Source organism: Pristiophorus japonicus, chromosome 2, assembly GCF_044704955.1.
Source record: "Pristiophorus japonicus isolate sPriJap1 chromosome 2, sPriJap1.hap1, whole genome shotgun sequence".
Lineage (NCBI taxonomy): Eukaryota > Metazoa > Chordata > Chondrichthyes > Pristiophoridae > Pristiophorus > Pristiophorus japonicus.
In genome coordinates this window covers 120628108-120644158 of record NC_091978.1, presented here as the reverse complement: position 1 = coordinate 120644158, position 16051 = coordinate 120628108, and the positions used below count along the sequence as shown (strand labels likewise).

Below are 16051 nucleotides of genomic sequence, written 5' to 3'. Positions count from 1 at the left end.
TACCCACATGCGCAGTACACCCAGGGCTGAATCAGCCTATTTTAGATTTCAGTCAGTCATGATGAAAGCAGGCAGAGAGCGAGGAAGTTTAGTAATGAGGCCAACGAGGCCCTCGTCACTGCTGTGGATAGGAGATGGGGGAGAGGGGGAATTAAATAGGACACATGCAGGTAAACACCTCCGAGGTTTTTCGGTGTATTTGGACCAGCATTGCTGAGGAGGTGTCTTGTATTGACTACATCAAAAGGACCCACACCCAGTGCCGCAAGAGGGTCAATGACTATAGCAGGATCGCCGAAGTAATATTTTTATTGATGCACTCCATTACTTAAATTATAAATCTGATGCACGTTGGTATAGGTAGGCTTAGTGTTGCACCTTATTTGCCATGAATGATCGTTACACATTATTAAGACTGCTTTCTGAGATCTTAAAAGATGTTTCTGCACTTCGATGTCTTCCTCATGAACCATGTGCAACTTCTAGGGCCATTAAACAGAGGACTGTATTAAATGCACACAGTATGGTATAAGTGCTTTGATGGCTATGTGTTTGTGCCACAAGAGCAGATGGGCCCTCTGGTAACCATTCCCATTGTCAGCTTTGCAGGGAAAGTTGTCCCACAACATCCGGGAGCGGCGACGGACAGGCAGCAGTCCGCTGATAACAATGCCTCCGACAGACCTGGAGGAGCGAGTGGCTGGTCTGATCGGTGCCTTGGAGGTCGACTGCCTGTGGGGGTGCTGAGCCCCTATTTGAAATTGAGGGCAAGTCCTGCAAAATCCCTGGGCTGGGTTGGGGCAACATGATGTAGTGTCTGTGAACTAGGATTCGGACAATGTGATATAGTGTCTCTGGACTACATATAATGGAGTAGCGGCAGTCCTTCAAATCAGCCTGTGCTCTGTGACCTTACTCAGGTCACCCTGCCCCCTCCCCTGCTGCTAACCATGAGTCTATTGTTTTCTATTTCCAGATAAGGCATCACATGCACCACATCCTCCAATGGAAGCCTCCACCTCAGCCTGTCATGTGGGGTGGAGGAGGGGGACGAGGGCGAGGGTGAGGCCGAGGAACCTCCACAAGAGGACCAAACTGAGCAACCTATTTCGGGGGGGGTGGGGGCAGTGCACTCGACATTTCTTTTTTCTCCGGTCAGCAGCTCGTCTGAGGAAGAAACATTCTCGGGCTTTGATCCATCCAAGGCCCCGGGTACAAGTGGCATGCAGCAATGCACTACTGGAGTTGAATCCCATATGCCGTCTCTCCGGAGGGTGCGTCGGCAAAGCCGGTTTGCTGACAGACAGGCTGACGCACACCTGGACATGGTGGGACTGTCAAGGGAGAGCGTCCAGCTCACCCAACAGCTCTTAAAGTCTTGGGTAGGATTCCCGCAAGCATTGCAGCACTATCCGCGGACATGAGGGAGGGCATGTCACAGATTGTCGGTGCGAGCCGCGAAACCACCAAGGCTGTCAATGCCCACGTGCAATTGATGGCCTCCATCTTTGACACTGCAGTCCCCAGTGTCACACCCAGACCAACATCACTTGTGAATGGAGAGGCCAAGCAAGATGCTCACCGCTCAGAACCTAGGCCTTCCATACCCAGAGCTGCCCCAGGGGATCCACACATGGAGTCTCCATTGTCTCCCCCTATTCCAGCAGGTCTCTGGCCATCTTGCTGCACAAAGTCTTGGTGCCACCTTGGGTAGGTTCATGAGATGAGGGAGTGGGGTTCGGGTGGGGGGAAAAAGGCATTCGGTGCAGGGGTTGTTGTTTTGTTGCTGGTGCTATTTTATAAAAGTTTTTAAAGTTTTCCAATTCACAATAATGCTTAATAAATTTGATTCCAGTTTTGAAATGTTTAATAAATTTTATTCAAGTTACTGTGAACTGTCTCATTTGCAGACTAAGAGGGAGAATAAACAACATAGTGGGATCGAGTGACCAGGCAACGGTCAAACGTGCCGTTCACTCAAGTAAAGCATTAAATTATGAGTTGCTGACGTAAGGCTTTTGCAGCGGTGAAAAGCTCCAATAGGCCTCCTCTGTGGTGGAGGGGGTGGGGGTGGCATGGGTTCCTCGCCAGGCTCCTCGTCCTCCTCCTTCCCCGAGGTGGTACTGCAGCCCCCAGTGGCAAATCCTGTTCCCTCATGATGGCCAAGTTGTGCAGCATGCAGCACACCACAATGAACGCAAAAGACCTGCTGAGCGGAGTATTGCAAGCAGCCTCCAGGGTGGTCCAGGCATCGGAAGCGCTGCTTGAGCACTTCAATTGTCTTTTCAACGATGTTGCGTATGGCTATATGGCTGTCATTATAGCGATGCTCAACTTCTGTCCGAGGGTTCCAGAGGGGGTCATGAGCCTGGTGGCGAGGCCGTAATCTTTGTCCCCCAGCTTCCAGCTCTGGCCTTGTGGCTGACACTCAAACAGGCATGAGCTACTACTCTCACGCAAGATGAAAGCATCATGGATGCTCCCTGGATATTGGGCATTTACTGCCGTGATGTGCTGAGTATGGTCGCAGACGATCTGTATGTTCATGGAGTGGAATCCCTTCCAGTTTCGGTAAACCTCTCAATTGAGTAAAGGTGCTCGCAGGGTGATGTGCGTACAGTCAATGGCACCCTGAACCTTGGGGAAGCCAGCAATTCATCCAAAACCTCTCATTCTGTGCCTCCTTGGTCATTGGCAAGTTTATGAAGTCCATCCTGTGTGCGTACTGTGCAGTAATCACCTGGCGAATGCAGCGATGTGTAGCGTACTGCGAGATGGAGCATATGTCCCCTGCTGATGCCTGAAAGGAGCCAGAGGCACAGAAGGCAAGTGCTGCAGTCACCTTCTCCTTGACGGGCAGTGCATTCCTGTTGCCGCTGGTAGGCTCTAGGTCTTGCTTTATGAGCTGGCATATCTCGGTGACCACCTCTTTTCAGAAGCGCTGCCTTCTAATGCACTGTGCTTCAGAGAGCTGCAGGTATGAGCGATGTTGCCTGTAAACTCGAGGGGGGGGGGGAAAAAGAGAGTAAGGCCTCCTCCCCAGACGTCTGTGAGCTCTTAGATTACGCTCAAAATGCAGCTCAACGCTGCATACAAAAAGCAGCCAAGAATAATGGCTGACATTTTTTTTTTTTAAATGTCCTGAAAAATCATTTAAAACAAACCATAAACTCACATAAAATTTCAGTGTGTAAAACGCAGCCTTCTTCTCCCAATCCTTTTATGCAACAAACTCAGTTTTCAAGATGGCTCGTTAGCGTCGGGTGCGACCTGGGTCCGACGGTTCTTTTCCGGGCGGGTTTCCAGGAGGGCGATAAAACGGGTGATATCGCCGAATTTTCCGCCCGGGTCGAAAGCGCAGCGTTGCACGCCAATTGAAGTCATCAAAACGCTTTTTAACAACATTTTTTTTTTTTTTTTTTTTTTTTTTAAATCGGGCAGCCAGTAAACATAAACTTAGAAAATAGGTGCAGGAGTAGGCCATTTGGCCCTTCGAGCCTGCACCACCATTCAATGAGTTCATGGCTGAGCGCCAACGCAAAACCAATGCCGATATTTCCACCCGGGCACAAAATGTTGTGCGACTCGTTTAGCGCCCCTAATTTGGCTTCGCCCGGGCGATAAAAATGGTCGCAAAACTGTCGAAATTCTAGCTCACAAAATTAAGATATCAAGTCATGAACGCTTCAAAGACTCAAATGTATTTGTGCAAGGAACAAAAATAATTAAAGACCTGAATTTTCTGTTGTTGCTACTGTTGGTGGGTAGGGTGTTGTTGTTGTTAGCTGCCATGGACAAAAACCTCAGGAGTTTGTGGCTCGCCCAGTATAAATAACAATTAGAGGGAGCATTGGTCCCGTCACATCTGCAGGACAGAACCACTTTGGTATTTCGTCAGGGGGAGTAGCCCTCGGAGTCCTCGATGTTGACTCCGGACACCATGAACTCTCATGCCATCAGGTCAAACATGGGCAAGGAAACCTTCTTCTGATTACCACCTAACTCCCTCCCACGGCTGATGAATCAGTACTCCTCCATGTTAAACACTACTTTGGAAGAAGCACTGACGGTAGCAAGGGCACAGAATGTACTCTGGGTGGGGGACTTCAATGTCCATCACCATGAGCGGCTCGGTAGCATCATAACTAATCATGATGTGCAGAGTCCTGAATGACATTGCTGCCAAACTGGGCCTACGGCAGGTGGTGAGAACCAACACTAAGGAAAAAACAACCTGACCTCATCCACATCAACGTGTCGCAGATGCATCTGTCCATGACAGCATTGGTTGGAGTGATCACCGCACAGTCCTTGTGGAGACGAAGTCCTGTCTTCACAGAAGACACCCTCCTTCATGTTGTGTGGCACTACTACACATGCTAAATGGGATAGATTCAGAACAAATCTCGCAGCTTAAAATTGGGCATCCATGAGGCACTGTGGGCCATCAGCAGCAGAAATGTACACCTGTACCACCACAATCTGTAACCTCATGGCCCAGCATAGGCCTCACTCTACTATTACCATCAAGCCAGTGGACCAATCCTGGCTCAATGAGGTGTGTAGAAGAGCATGCCAGGAGCAACACCAGGCGTATGTAAAAATGAGATGCCAAACTGGTGAAGCTACAACACAACTACATGCATGTTAAACAGCAAAAGCAGCATGTTATAGACAGAGCTAAGCAAACCCTGCCACATCCAGTCGTTAATGATGGTGAACAATTAAACAACTAACAGGAGGAGGAGAAGGCTCCATGAATATCCCCATCCTCAATGATGGCGGAACCCAGCACGCGAGTGCAAAAGATAAGGCTGAAGCATATGCAACCAGTTTCAGCCAGAAGAGTTGATTGGATGATCCAGCTCGGCCTCCTCCTGAAGTCCTCACAGAAGTCTTCAGCCAATTCAATTCACTCCACGTGATATCAAGAAGCGGCTGAGTGCACTGGATGCAGCAAAGGCTATGGGCCCCAACAACATCCCAGCTGTCGTGCTGAAGACTTGTGCTCCAGAACTAGCTGCGCCTCTAGCAAAGCTGTACAGCGACAGCACGGGCATCTACCCAATAATGTGGAAAACTGTCCGGTCCACAAAAAACAGGCAAATCCAATCCGGCCAATTACTGCCTCATCAGTCGACTCTCAATCATCAAAGTGATAGAAATAACCTGCTCACCAATGCTCAATTTGGGTCCAGACCTCATTACAGCCTTGGTCCATACTTGTACAGAAGCTAAATTCCAGAGGTGAGGCGAGAGTGACTGCCCTCGACATTAAGGCAGTGTGGCATCAAGGAGCCCTAGTAAAACTGAAGTCAATGGAAATCAAGGGGAAAACTCTCCACTGACTGGAATCATACCTAGCACAAAGGATGATGGTTGCGGTTGTTAGAGGTCAATCATCCCAGTCCCAGGATATTGCTGCAAGTCCGAGGCCCAACCATCTTCAGCTGCTTCATTAATGACCTTGCCTCCATCATGTCAGAAGTGGGGATGTTCGCTGATGATTGTACAGTGTTCAGTTCCATTCCCAACTCCTTAGCAAATGGAGCAGTCTAGGCTCGCATGCAGCAAGACCTTAACAACATTCAGGCTTGGGCTGATAAGTGGCAAGTAACATTCGCGCCACACAAGTGCCAGGCAATGACCATCTCGACCAAGCGAGAGTCTAACCACCTCTCCTTGATATTCAATGGCATTACTATCACCAAAGCCCCCATCAACATCCTGGGGGTGACCACTGACCAGAAACTTAACTGGACCAGCCACATAAATACTGTAACAAGAGCAGGTCAGAGGCTGGGTATTCTGCGGTGAGTGTCTCACCTCCTGACTCCCCAAAGCCTTTCCACCATCGACAAGGCACAAGTCAGGAGTGTGATGGAATACTCTCCACTTGCCTGAATGAGTGCAGGTCCAACAACACCCAAGAAGCTGGACACCATCCAGGACAATGCAGCCCACTTGACTGACACCCCATCCGCCACCTTCAACATTCACTCCCTCCTCCACTGGCACACCGTGGCTGCAGTGTGCACCATCTACAAGATACACTGTAGTAACTCGCCACGGCTTCTTCGACAGCATCTCCCAAATTTTCGACGTCTACCACCTAGAAGTTCAAGGGCAGCAGGTGCATGGTAACACCGCCAACTCCAAATTCCCCTCCAAGTGACTTGGAAATATATCGCCGTTCCTTCATCGGCGAGTCAAAATCCTGGAGCTCCCTACTTCAGCACTGCGGTAGTACCTTCACCACACAGACGACAGTGGTTCAAGAAGGCAGCTCACTTCCACCTTTTCAAGAGCAATTACGGATGGGCAATAAATGCTGGCGTCAGCGATGCTCACATTCCATGAAAGATTGTTTTTTTTTTATTCATTCAGCCAAGGATTTTTGTTACCCTTCAAGATCCTGGATGGTAAATCATGTGATCAACTGGTCATAACATAATTACAGTAACATTCTCAGTAACTCGACACCAACTTTGCTCACTCTGGTCAGGTTAGGACAGGCCAAAATGAAACCTTGCTGTTAAAAAATTAATTATAGGTCACGGCCTGTTAAGGGAAATGTGTTAACACTGTGTAGAGAAAGGCGCATCCTTTGGTGAATGTAGCAAATACCTTCTAGGTTTGAAGCATTTGTAGTCAATGTTGGGATAGGCTTGAAATACTCACCTCGGGAAGGAGACAATTATTACATTTTAGACCATACCAAGAAAGTCCAAGTATTCTTTCCAACTCTAAATCACCCAGTGGGGTAAGAATGGATTAGGAATATCAATCAGGATGTTCCAGGAGAAATCTAGAATCCTAAAACTTAGACTTAGCTAAATTAAGAATGGTTGGTAACAGCTGAACCAACACTATGGGCAGCACAAGACATCCAAATGCCTGGACTGTCGTGATAGGAGGGAGTCAGCTCAAGATAAGCAACTGCACTTCAGCTTCAGAAAAAGTGAATTTACATGATGTGTTGCTTTTTAATGAACTGTGGAGGCTGCTAAACAGTGGGGACCAAGGAGTTTTTTTGATTAAAGTAGTTTGTTTTGTGTGTCTTCACAATCGTATCTTGGAGAACAGTCAGAAGCAGTGGAAGAATTCACAGACCGATTTACAGTCCGACAGGCTCCTTCCACAGCCATAAACATCTCATATCTATCGGTAGGGTGGCTGGAGGGTATCTCCGGGCTTCTAAAATCCATACAACGATGGGGGGATGGGGGCGGGGGGGCGCAGGTCCAGCCACACCCACCAGACTTGAGTATCCAGCTGGGTTCCAGAATGGAGAGCCGAATCTCTGATCTCCACTTGCCTGGACTGTCTGCAGCAGAGTTCAAACCCTGCACCTTCTGACTCCAAGTCAAAGGCTCACTCCTAAAACAGCCACCCCTCCAACTTGACAATTTTAAAATTCTGTCATCTTGGCATATTGGTTCGTAACTATTTAATCCAATTAACATCCAACAAGGTACATGACTAAAAATAGAAAAAAATTTTAAAAAAGGGGAAAGAGGAGGTTAAAGATTGGAGAATTGACCCAATTCTTTCTATTAATGAGCAGGATGTCGTTACCTGTTCACTGATGGCCTGGAATTCCCTCATCTCATCCTCTGTTAATGGAGCACAAGTTTCATCATTTTCACTTTCTTCCTGCCAACCCATCTCTTTAAGTAGCCTAGAAGTAAACAGGAAGTATTTAGTAGAAGAATACTAAACTATAGATTATACCAAGATGAAGGAAATTCAAGCTCAAACATTATACATTTATTGCATAAAACTCTTCACTGCCATCTAAAGGCTCATTTTATTTTAAATATAATCTAGCCACAGCAAATACAGGACTTCAGTTTAAGGTTCGTCATTCGTCAGCTGCCATCAGTTGTTTTCAGCGTTATCTAGATCATGCCAAGTTAGAATTGTGAAGTCCAATGCATGGACAGAATGCAAACTACGAAGTCTAATTATTGAATACAATATTTTTCCACATGTATTAAACACTGAATTGTTCTGTCTTCTTAACAGATGCAAATATTATACACCATAAGCTAATATCTGGGATGGTAAGCAGTGCAGTCGGAAAGAAAACAAGGCGATGGGAAAAGAATCCCTGGATGGTTATGACAATTACAGGTCAGAAGGTGCAACAGTGACAAAAAAAGTAAAAATCTGAGATAGAAAGGATCTGTAAAAGGGGAATGAAAAAAATCCCAAATCTAAAATCATGCCGATGTACTGTAAACAGTGCAACTCTTAACAGCAAAAGAACGAGAGACGGAGATGGAAGTTGCATTCGGACATGGAAACAATCAATGCTCCAATTGGACAGTTACATTCATAGCACCTGGCAACATAATGTCCAGGTCCTGCTGGAGATTGTAGGAAGGCAAGTTTCTTGCAACTTGTAATTTTTACTCCTTCGCAGTTTTGTGGCATCTAATCAATAAGAAATTGAAGTTTAAAATTTTAAAAGTTTGTTGATACGATTTTACACACATACCTATGCTCAGCTTCCAGCGAACTTGATAAAATATTAGATTGGGGGAATGTTGATGGGTGAATGGTTGTCTGGGATAGAACTCGAGCATTTCCATTCTCCCTAGGATCACCATTTTTATCAAAATTTCGATTTCCATCTCTCTCTTGATGAGTATTCTTGTTTTGTTGCATGTGAAACATTTCATAATCCTGCAAGTGATAGACCAAGAGAAATAAAAATAAATCTTGCAAGCCAGCTGTTTTCTATCATTTATTTCTTAAAAATCAAAGTACACTTCTGGAGTGACAAAAAAGTTCTAACTTTTAAAGTATCACTTTGATAGTGCAACATGTTTTATCCCAGGTAAGCAGGTATTTTACTTTAAAATAGAGTTTGAGACAAAAAATGTCCAGTTGATTGATCAACAACAATTTCTACTTTGAAAGTAAAAGCTAATTCTATAAGTTGATGGAAAATGGACTCACTCAAAAAGCATAGCACTTTCACCTGAGTCAGAAGGTGCAAGTCTCACTCCAGAGACTTGAGCACAAAAATCTAAGCTGACACTCCAGTGCAGTACTGAGGGAGTCCTGCACTGTCGGAGATGTCGTCTTTTGGATGAGAGGTTAAACTGAGGGCCTACCTACCTTCTCAGGTAGACATTAAAGATCCCGTGGCACTCTTTCGAAGAGCAGGGGAGTTATCCTAGACAATATTTATCCCTCAATCAACATCATTAAAGCAGATTATCTGGTAATTATCACATTGATGTTTGTGGGAGCTAACCGTTTGTAAATTGGTTGCCACGTTTTCGACATTACAACAGTTTTTTAAAATTCATTCACAGGATGTGGACGTCGCCGGCAATTTATTGACCATCTCTAAATGCCCTCAAGATGGTGGTGGTAAGCTGCCATCTTGACTACAACCAAGTGGATTGCTCGACCATTTTAGAGGACAGTTAAGAGTCAACCACATTGTTGTGGTCTGGAGTCACATGTAGGCCAGACCAGGTAAGAACTGCAATTTCCTTCTCCAAAGGACATTAGTGAACCAGATGGACAATCCATTACTGTTGATTCCAGATTTTTTTTTATTTATTTAATTTGAATTTAAATTCCTCAGCAGTGGAGGGATTTGAACTCGTGTCTCTGGATTATTACTCCAGGCTTCTGGATTACTAATCCAGAAAATTAACCTCTATGCTACCGTACCCCTTAAAACTTGCATATAAATAGTGACAACATGTCAAAAGTACTTAATTGACTAAAGTGCTTTGGGACGTCCTGAGGGCGCTATATAAATGCAAGTTTGTGTTTCATTTTCAGAACTGAATAATTATAGGAAGTCATCATCATAGACGGTCCCTCGAAACGAGGATGACTTGCTTCCACGCCAAAAAAGGTGAGTTCACAGGTGTTTCAATGAAGGATCTAATATCCCAGGTCCTGAACAACATCCTGAAGGGTGGAAGATGCCTGTGCGTGGATTTTTTTTTTTTTTTTAAACGTGTGATGGCCGCTGCACACCAGCCACCACAGAGCTAGATCTTGGTCCAGTGGCAAGGGTTATCCAAGACGACTGGAGACCAGCTCTGCTGCACGGGCCTAGTGCACACACGTATCGCAGTGTGGGCTGGCCCGTGCTGCCCCTGGGTCCCTGGCCCCGAACTCACGCCTCTCCTGGGCCCCGATCACATCCCTCCAGTCTCTCGCCGCTCCTGCTGTATCTGCCCACGTTCCAATCATCGACCTGGACCTTGATGACGTCACTCTTCACTGCGGTCGCCCTCCTGCACCAGCTCGCGCTGTACCTTGCAGTAGTATGCCGCCACGCTGCTCCCGGGCCGCCGCACCTCCGCTCCTTTTATGACCACTAAATTCCTAATTTGCACATTGACAATTGTTCTTTTTGCTAGTACAGTAAATGGACATAATTCAAATAATTACATATATATTCTTGGTAGAGCTGCATAACTTTCAGCACCGTGGTCTGCAGTAAAGAGCTCGGAGAATGCTGGGTTCAGACTGCCAAAAAGGTACAAAATATTCATGGGATCCCATGAACCCAACATTTGCCTTACAACTAATGTGTGTAAATCGCACACATTGCCTGTGAATGCAATACCACTGTTCAATCCAGCATAAACATTCAAAGCAGAAACATGCACATATCCGAGGTTACACAATGAAACTTGTCCTTACCATCCTCGTACAATTTTAGCAGTTTAGATATATATGGACGATCCTCGTCACTCTTGATTAAAACAAAATCTCCAATGCTGATGCACTGTCTGGTGGAAGCTCCTTTACATGCTATCTGAATACCTTCATAATGTGAATTCTATCCAATTTAAGCCCACTGACTCCCACAGTTACCTGGACTACACTTCCAGAGGATGATCTGTTGAACGTGGAGGCTGGTGGGGTGAAAGGCGAGGACAAGGGGAACCCTGTCAAGGTTCTGAGAGGGAGGGGAAGAGATGAGAGCAGAGGTGCGGGAAATAGAACAGACACGGTTGAGGGCCATGTTAACTACAGCGGAGGGGAATCCTCTGTTGAAGAAAAAGGAAGACATGTCAGAGGCACTAGTGTGAAAGGTGGTGTCGTCAGAGCAGATGTGACGGAGACAGAGAAACTGGGAGAATGGAATGGAGTCCTTACAGGATGCGGGGTGGGAGGACATGTAGCCCAGGTAGCATAGGAAATAAGGGAATGTCTTATAATCCAATATAAAATATACTCCACTCTCCTGCACATCATGGGGTACAAAATTAGCTGCATACGCTCAAGATGGGTCACCTCATCTCCTTTGGGGAGGGAACTGAAAGGCTTAAACAATACACAGTGAACATGCATGAACAATGCAACTACAACCTCCAAATTGGATATTTCACCTCTCACAATGGTAAACTGGAAGGTTTACATTAGAATTTTCAGGTCCTTACACTCAACCAAATTCCTCTCACGCCTTTTACGTAAATATTTTTTCCCCTGATCTCAGTAAGCAAACATTTACGCCAAGAATTTCCTTGGCACGGTTTCCGCTCTGCGAGGAAATTCCCAGCCATAGTCCTTTCTTGAAAATTCATCATCCTATTTTAATTACAGTTTCATTTAATTACAGAGAGAGTGGAGAGCACCAGCTCCAACTGTGACAGGAGGGAGAGTGGAGATCACCAGTTCAAAGTGTCACAGGAGCATCCAGTCGTGCCCCGGTAACTGCCCCCAAAGGAAGTGGTGTGTGGGAAATTGCACTCCGCTTCCATTGAGGGGTGGTAAGGCCAATTCTGCGGCGGGAGCAGGACTTCCATGCTGGGGGCTAAAATTCCCGGCCCCAGAAGGTTACTGCCCCCAAGATGGGAGCCTGTGCGGAGAGGCAGAGGGAAGACGGGTGCGGGGGATGGAGGGGAGAGTGGTGGAGGTGGGGGGGCGGAGAAACCCAGGGCGGGGGACGGGAGGGGTCACATTGCAGCGGAGGTCTGGGGGGCGAAGTGTGTTGGAGGGGCGGGCCTGGGGGCTCTGTGCCTCGGTGCGGGGAGTGTTCAGTGTGGGGTGGATGGGTCGACTGCGCAGATGGCGGTTGGTGGATGTGGTGTGGTTGGCGTCGCGGGGGCGTGGCTCCGGGCTGGCGGCTCGACATCTGGGGGTGTTCGGCATTTGGGAAGGATTCTGACGGGACGGGATGGGTTGGGTGTGGGGGGAGTGTTCCCGGTGTTGGGTAGGTCCGGAGCCGGGGGGGGGGGGGTGGGGGGGGAAACACAGTCTTGGTATGGGGGGTGGGCTGTTTGGGGCTGGGATGGGGAGAGACTGCTTCATTCGGGGAATTGTTGACCTGTGGGGTTACCTGCCACAGAGAGTTGTTGATGCCAGTTCATTGGATGTGTTCAGGAATTGGATGTGGTCCTTGCGGCTGGGGGCGTGGGGGGGGGGGGGCTGCTGGAGTGGGTGATCAGCCATGATCTTGTTGAATGGCGGTGTAGGCTCGAAGGGCCGAATGGCCTACTCCTGCACCTATTTTCTATGTTTCCATGCTTCATCAAACTAAATGAATTACAGAAATTATATTAGTCTATAAAAATATTCACCAAAAATAAACCATAAGGGATGTTCTGTGTATAATGAAGACCAAGTTAAGCAGGCCCAAATTCACTGGTGGTTTATTATCCTGAAATAAAAGTCCACCATATATTGTATTTTTTTTTAATCCAAGTTTCATTGATTTGTAGCACAGAGTACCAAAATAAAAATCCAGTATGCATTTGTACAGGTCTGGCAGCTGTTAAGAGGGTCATTCATTGACAATAGATACCAGGCTTCAGTCTGCAACAGCGAGAGAGGGGGAGGCGGAGAGAGAAACTCAACAAGCAGATGTTTGTTGCATCAAATAGTCTAGAACATTCCCAACAGAAAAATATATTAAGCACCCATTTGTGAAATAGCCCAACAAAGTCAGCTGCTGTTCTAGATCTAATCCTTGGTAATGATTCAGGCATTTTACACAAGCTTGGTGAGTAAACATGACTTGAATGAGTGTATATTAAAATAAAGAATAGCTGAGTATCTATTAAAAGAATGAATAGCACCTTTCACAACTTCAGGATGTCCCAAAATACTTTACAACCAATGAAGAAAGTCCTTTTGAAGTGTAGTCATTGGTGTAGGAAATGCAGCAGCCAATTTGCGCACAGCAAGGTCCCACAAAAAGTAATTAGATAATAACCAGATAATTGAAAGTTCAGAACTGAATGCAATTAATGGTAGAATCTAGGCGTGAACATGTTGATGTTCCCGTAAGTGGAAGGAATCTGCTGGGACCTCTCCAGAATCCAGGGAATTTTGGTAGATTACAACTAATGCATCCAATACCTCCGCAGCCACCTATTTTAAGGCCCTAGGATGCAGGCCATCAGGTCCAGGGGACTTGTCCACCTTTAGTCCCATTAGCTTGCCTAGTACTTTTTCTCTAGTAATAGTGATTGTTTCAAGTTTTCCCCCCTCACAATAGCCCCTTGATTATCAATTATTGGAATGCTTTTAGTATCTTCTACTGTGAAGATCAATACAAAATGTTTGTTCAATGTCTCTGCCATTTCCCCGTTTCCCATTATTAATTCCCCAGCCTCATCCTCTAAAGGACCAACGTTTACCTTAGCTGCTCTCTTGCTTTTTATAGACCTGTCTGTTTTTATATTTCTTACTAGTTGACTGTCAAACTATCTTCCCTCTCCATTATTTTTTAGTCGTCCTTTGCTGGTTTCTAAAAATGTCCCAATCCTCTGGCCTTCTACTATTCTTCGCAACATTGTATGCCTTTGTTTCCTATTTGATATCATCCTTTACTTCCTTAGTTAGCACAGATGGTTCATCCTTCCCTTAGTCTCTCTCACTGGAATATATCTTTGATGAGAGTTATGAAATAGCTCCTTAAATGTTTGCCACTGCTCATCTACCGTCTTAACCTTCAATCTATTTTCCCAGTCCACTTTCGCCAACTTTGCCTTCAAACCTTTGTAATTGCCTTTATTTAAGTTCAGAACCCTAGTTTCTCACCTTCAAACTGAATTTGTAATTCTACCATGCTATGATCACTCTTCCCAAGAGGATTCTTTTTATGAGATCATTAATTAATCCAGTCTCATTGCACATTGCCAGATCTAAAATAGTCTGCTCCCTGGTTGGTTCTACAACGTATTGTTCTAAGAAACCATCCTGAATACACTATGAACTCTTCCTCAAGGCTACCTTTGCCAATTTGATTTGTCCAATCAATAAGGTTAAAATCACCCATGATTATTGCCGTATCTGTTACAAGTCTCCATTATTTCTTGATTTATACTGTGCTACACAGTGTAGCTACTGTTAGGGGGCCTAGAGACGACTCCCACCAGTGACTTATTTCCCTTATTATTTCTTATCTCCACGCAAACTGATTCTACATATTGATGTTCTGTGCCAATATCATTTCTCATTACTGCACTGATCTCATCCTTTATTAACAGAGCTACCCCACCTCCTTTTCCTTTCTGCCTATCCTTCTGAAATGGCAATTACCCCCGAATATTCAGTTCCCCGCCTAGGGCACCTTGCAACCACGTCTCTCTAATGGCTACCAGATCATATCCACTTATTTCTATTTGTGCCATCAACTAACTCATCTATCATGTTATGAATGCCGCATGCATTCAGATTAAAAGCTTTTAATTTTGTCTTTTTACCATTTTTCCCTACTCTGACCCCATTTTCTGTTGAATTCTTATGTTTATACATTCTGTCCCTTCCGGTCACCCTCTGGATACCATTACCCCTATCGCTACCCTGCTCTATTGCCTTCTCCTTTCTTTTTGACTTTTTAAATTTCCATTCACCTGATCCCTCCCACACCCACTATTTAGTTTAAAGCCCTATCTACAGCCCGTCTTATTGGATTCACCAGGACACTGGTCCCAGCCTGGTTCAAGAGAAGCCAATCCCGACGGAACAACTCCCTCTTAGCCCAGTACTGGTTGCCAGTGCCCCATGAATCGAAACCCATTTCTCCCACACCAATCTTTGAGCCATGCATTTATCTCTCTGATCTTATTTACACTATGCAAATTTGCTCGTGGCTCAGGTAGTAATCCAGAGATTATTATCTTTGTGGTTCTGCATTTTAATTTAGCCCCAAGCTGCTCATACTCCCTCAGCAGAACCTCCTTCTTTGTCCTACCTATGTCATTGGTACCTATTTGGACCATGACAACTGGATCTTTGCCCTCGCACTCCAAGTTCTTCTCCAGCCCATTTCCTGTCCTTAACCTTGGCAGGCAACACAGCCTTTGAGATTTATGCTCTCGGCTGCAGAGAACTGTATCTATCCCCCTAACTATACTGTCTCCTACTACGACATTTATTTTACTCCCCCAACTTGAATGGCCTCCTGTACCACGGTGCTGTAGTCAGTTTGCTCATCCTCTCTCCAGTCCCTGTTCTCATCCACACAGGGAGTAAGAATCTCGTACCTGTTGGACAAGAGCAAAGGCTGAGGTTCATCCTGGGTCCCCATACCTGCCTCACTCAGTCATACCCTCCTGTCCCAAATTTGAACAATTTAACCGAAGGGGTGTGACTCTTCGCTGGAACACAGTGTCCAGGTAACGCTCCCCCCTCCCTGATGTATCAATGTTCCTCGAGCAGCCAACAGTTACTGCCGATGTGGTCACCGTGGATCGACCAGCTCAGGCATGCTGCTGCTGCAACACATCGCCTGCCCTGCCATCTTTATTGTATTTTATTAATTAAGTTTTCAAGTTTGGAAATACCAATTATCTATGTTTAATTTTTAATCCCAGCTCTTAATTTAAAGCAATACCCAAGTTAAGAAAAAAAGAAATACTGACCAACCAATCACTTATGTGCTTTCCTGCGACGTCACACTTTGATTTATTTTTACTTCTCTCCCCTCACAGGTCCGTTGGGGCTACTCCGGGCTAGCTCTTTTATCCCCACTCTGGTCTGTTGTTCTCGCACATTCTCCAGATCATCAATGCAGGCTTCTGGATTACTCGTCCAGTAACACCATCATACCCAA

At 45.8% G+C, this 16051-nt stretch overlaps 1 protein-coding gene across 4 annotated transcripts in view; it reads right to left on the bottom strand.

Annotated features, from left to right (window-relative positions):
* The window catches only part of LOC139240573 (vasculin-like), a 134964-nt gene that overhangs the window by 11089 nt on the left and 107824 nt on the right, over nt 1-16051 (bottom strand). For all 4 annotated transcript variants that reach the window (XM_070869127.1, XM_070869135.1, XM_070869119.1 and 1 more), the window contains 2 exons: nt 8504-8691; nt 7579-7681 (listed from right to left, as the gene is read on the bottom strand). In XM_070869127.1, coding sequence (XP_070725228.1) covers nt 7579-7681; nt 8504-8691 — 291 coding nt within the window. The remainder of the gene's footprint in view (nt 1-7578; nt 7682-8503; nt 8692-16051) is intronic.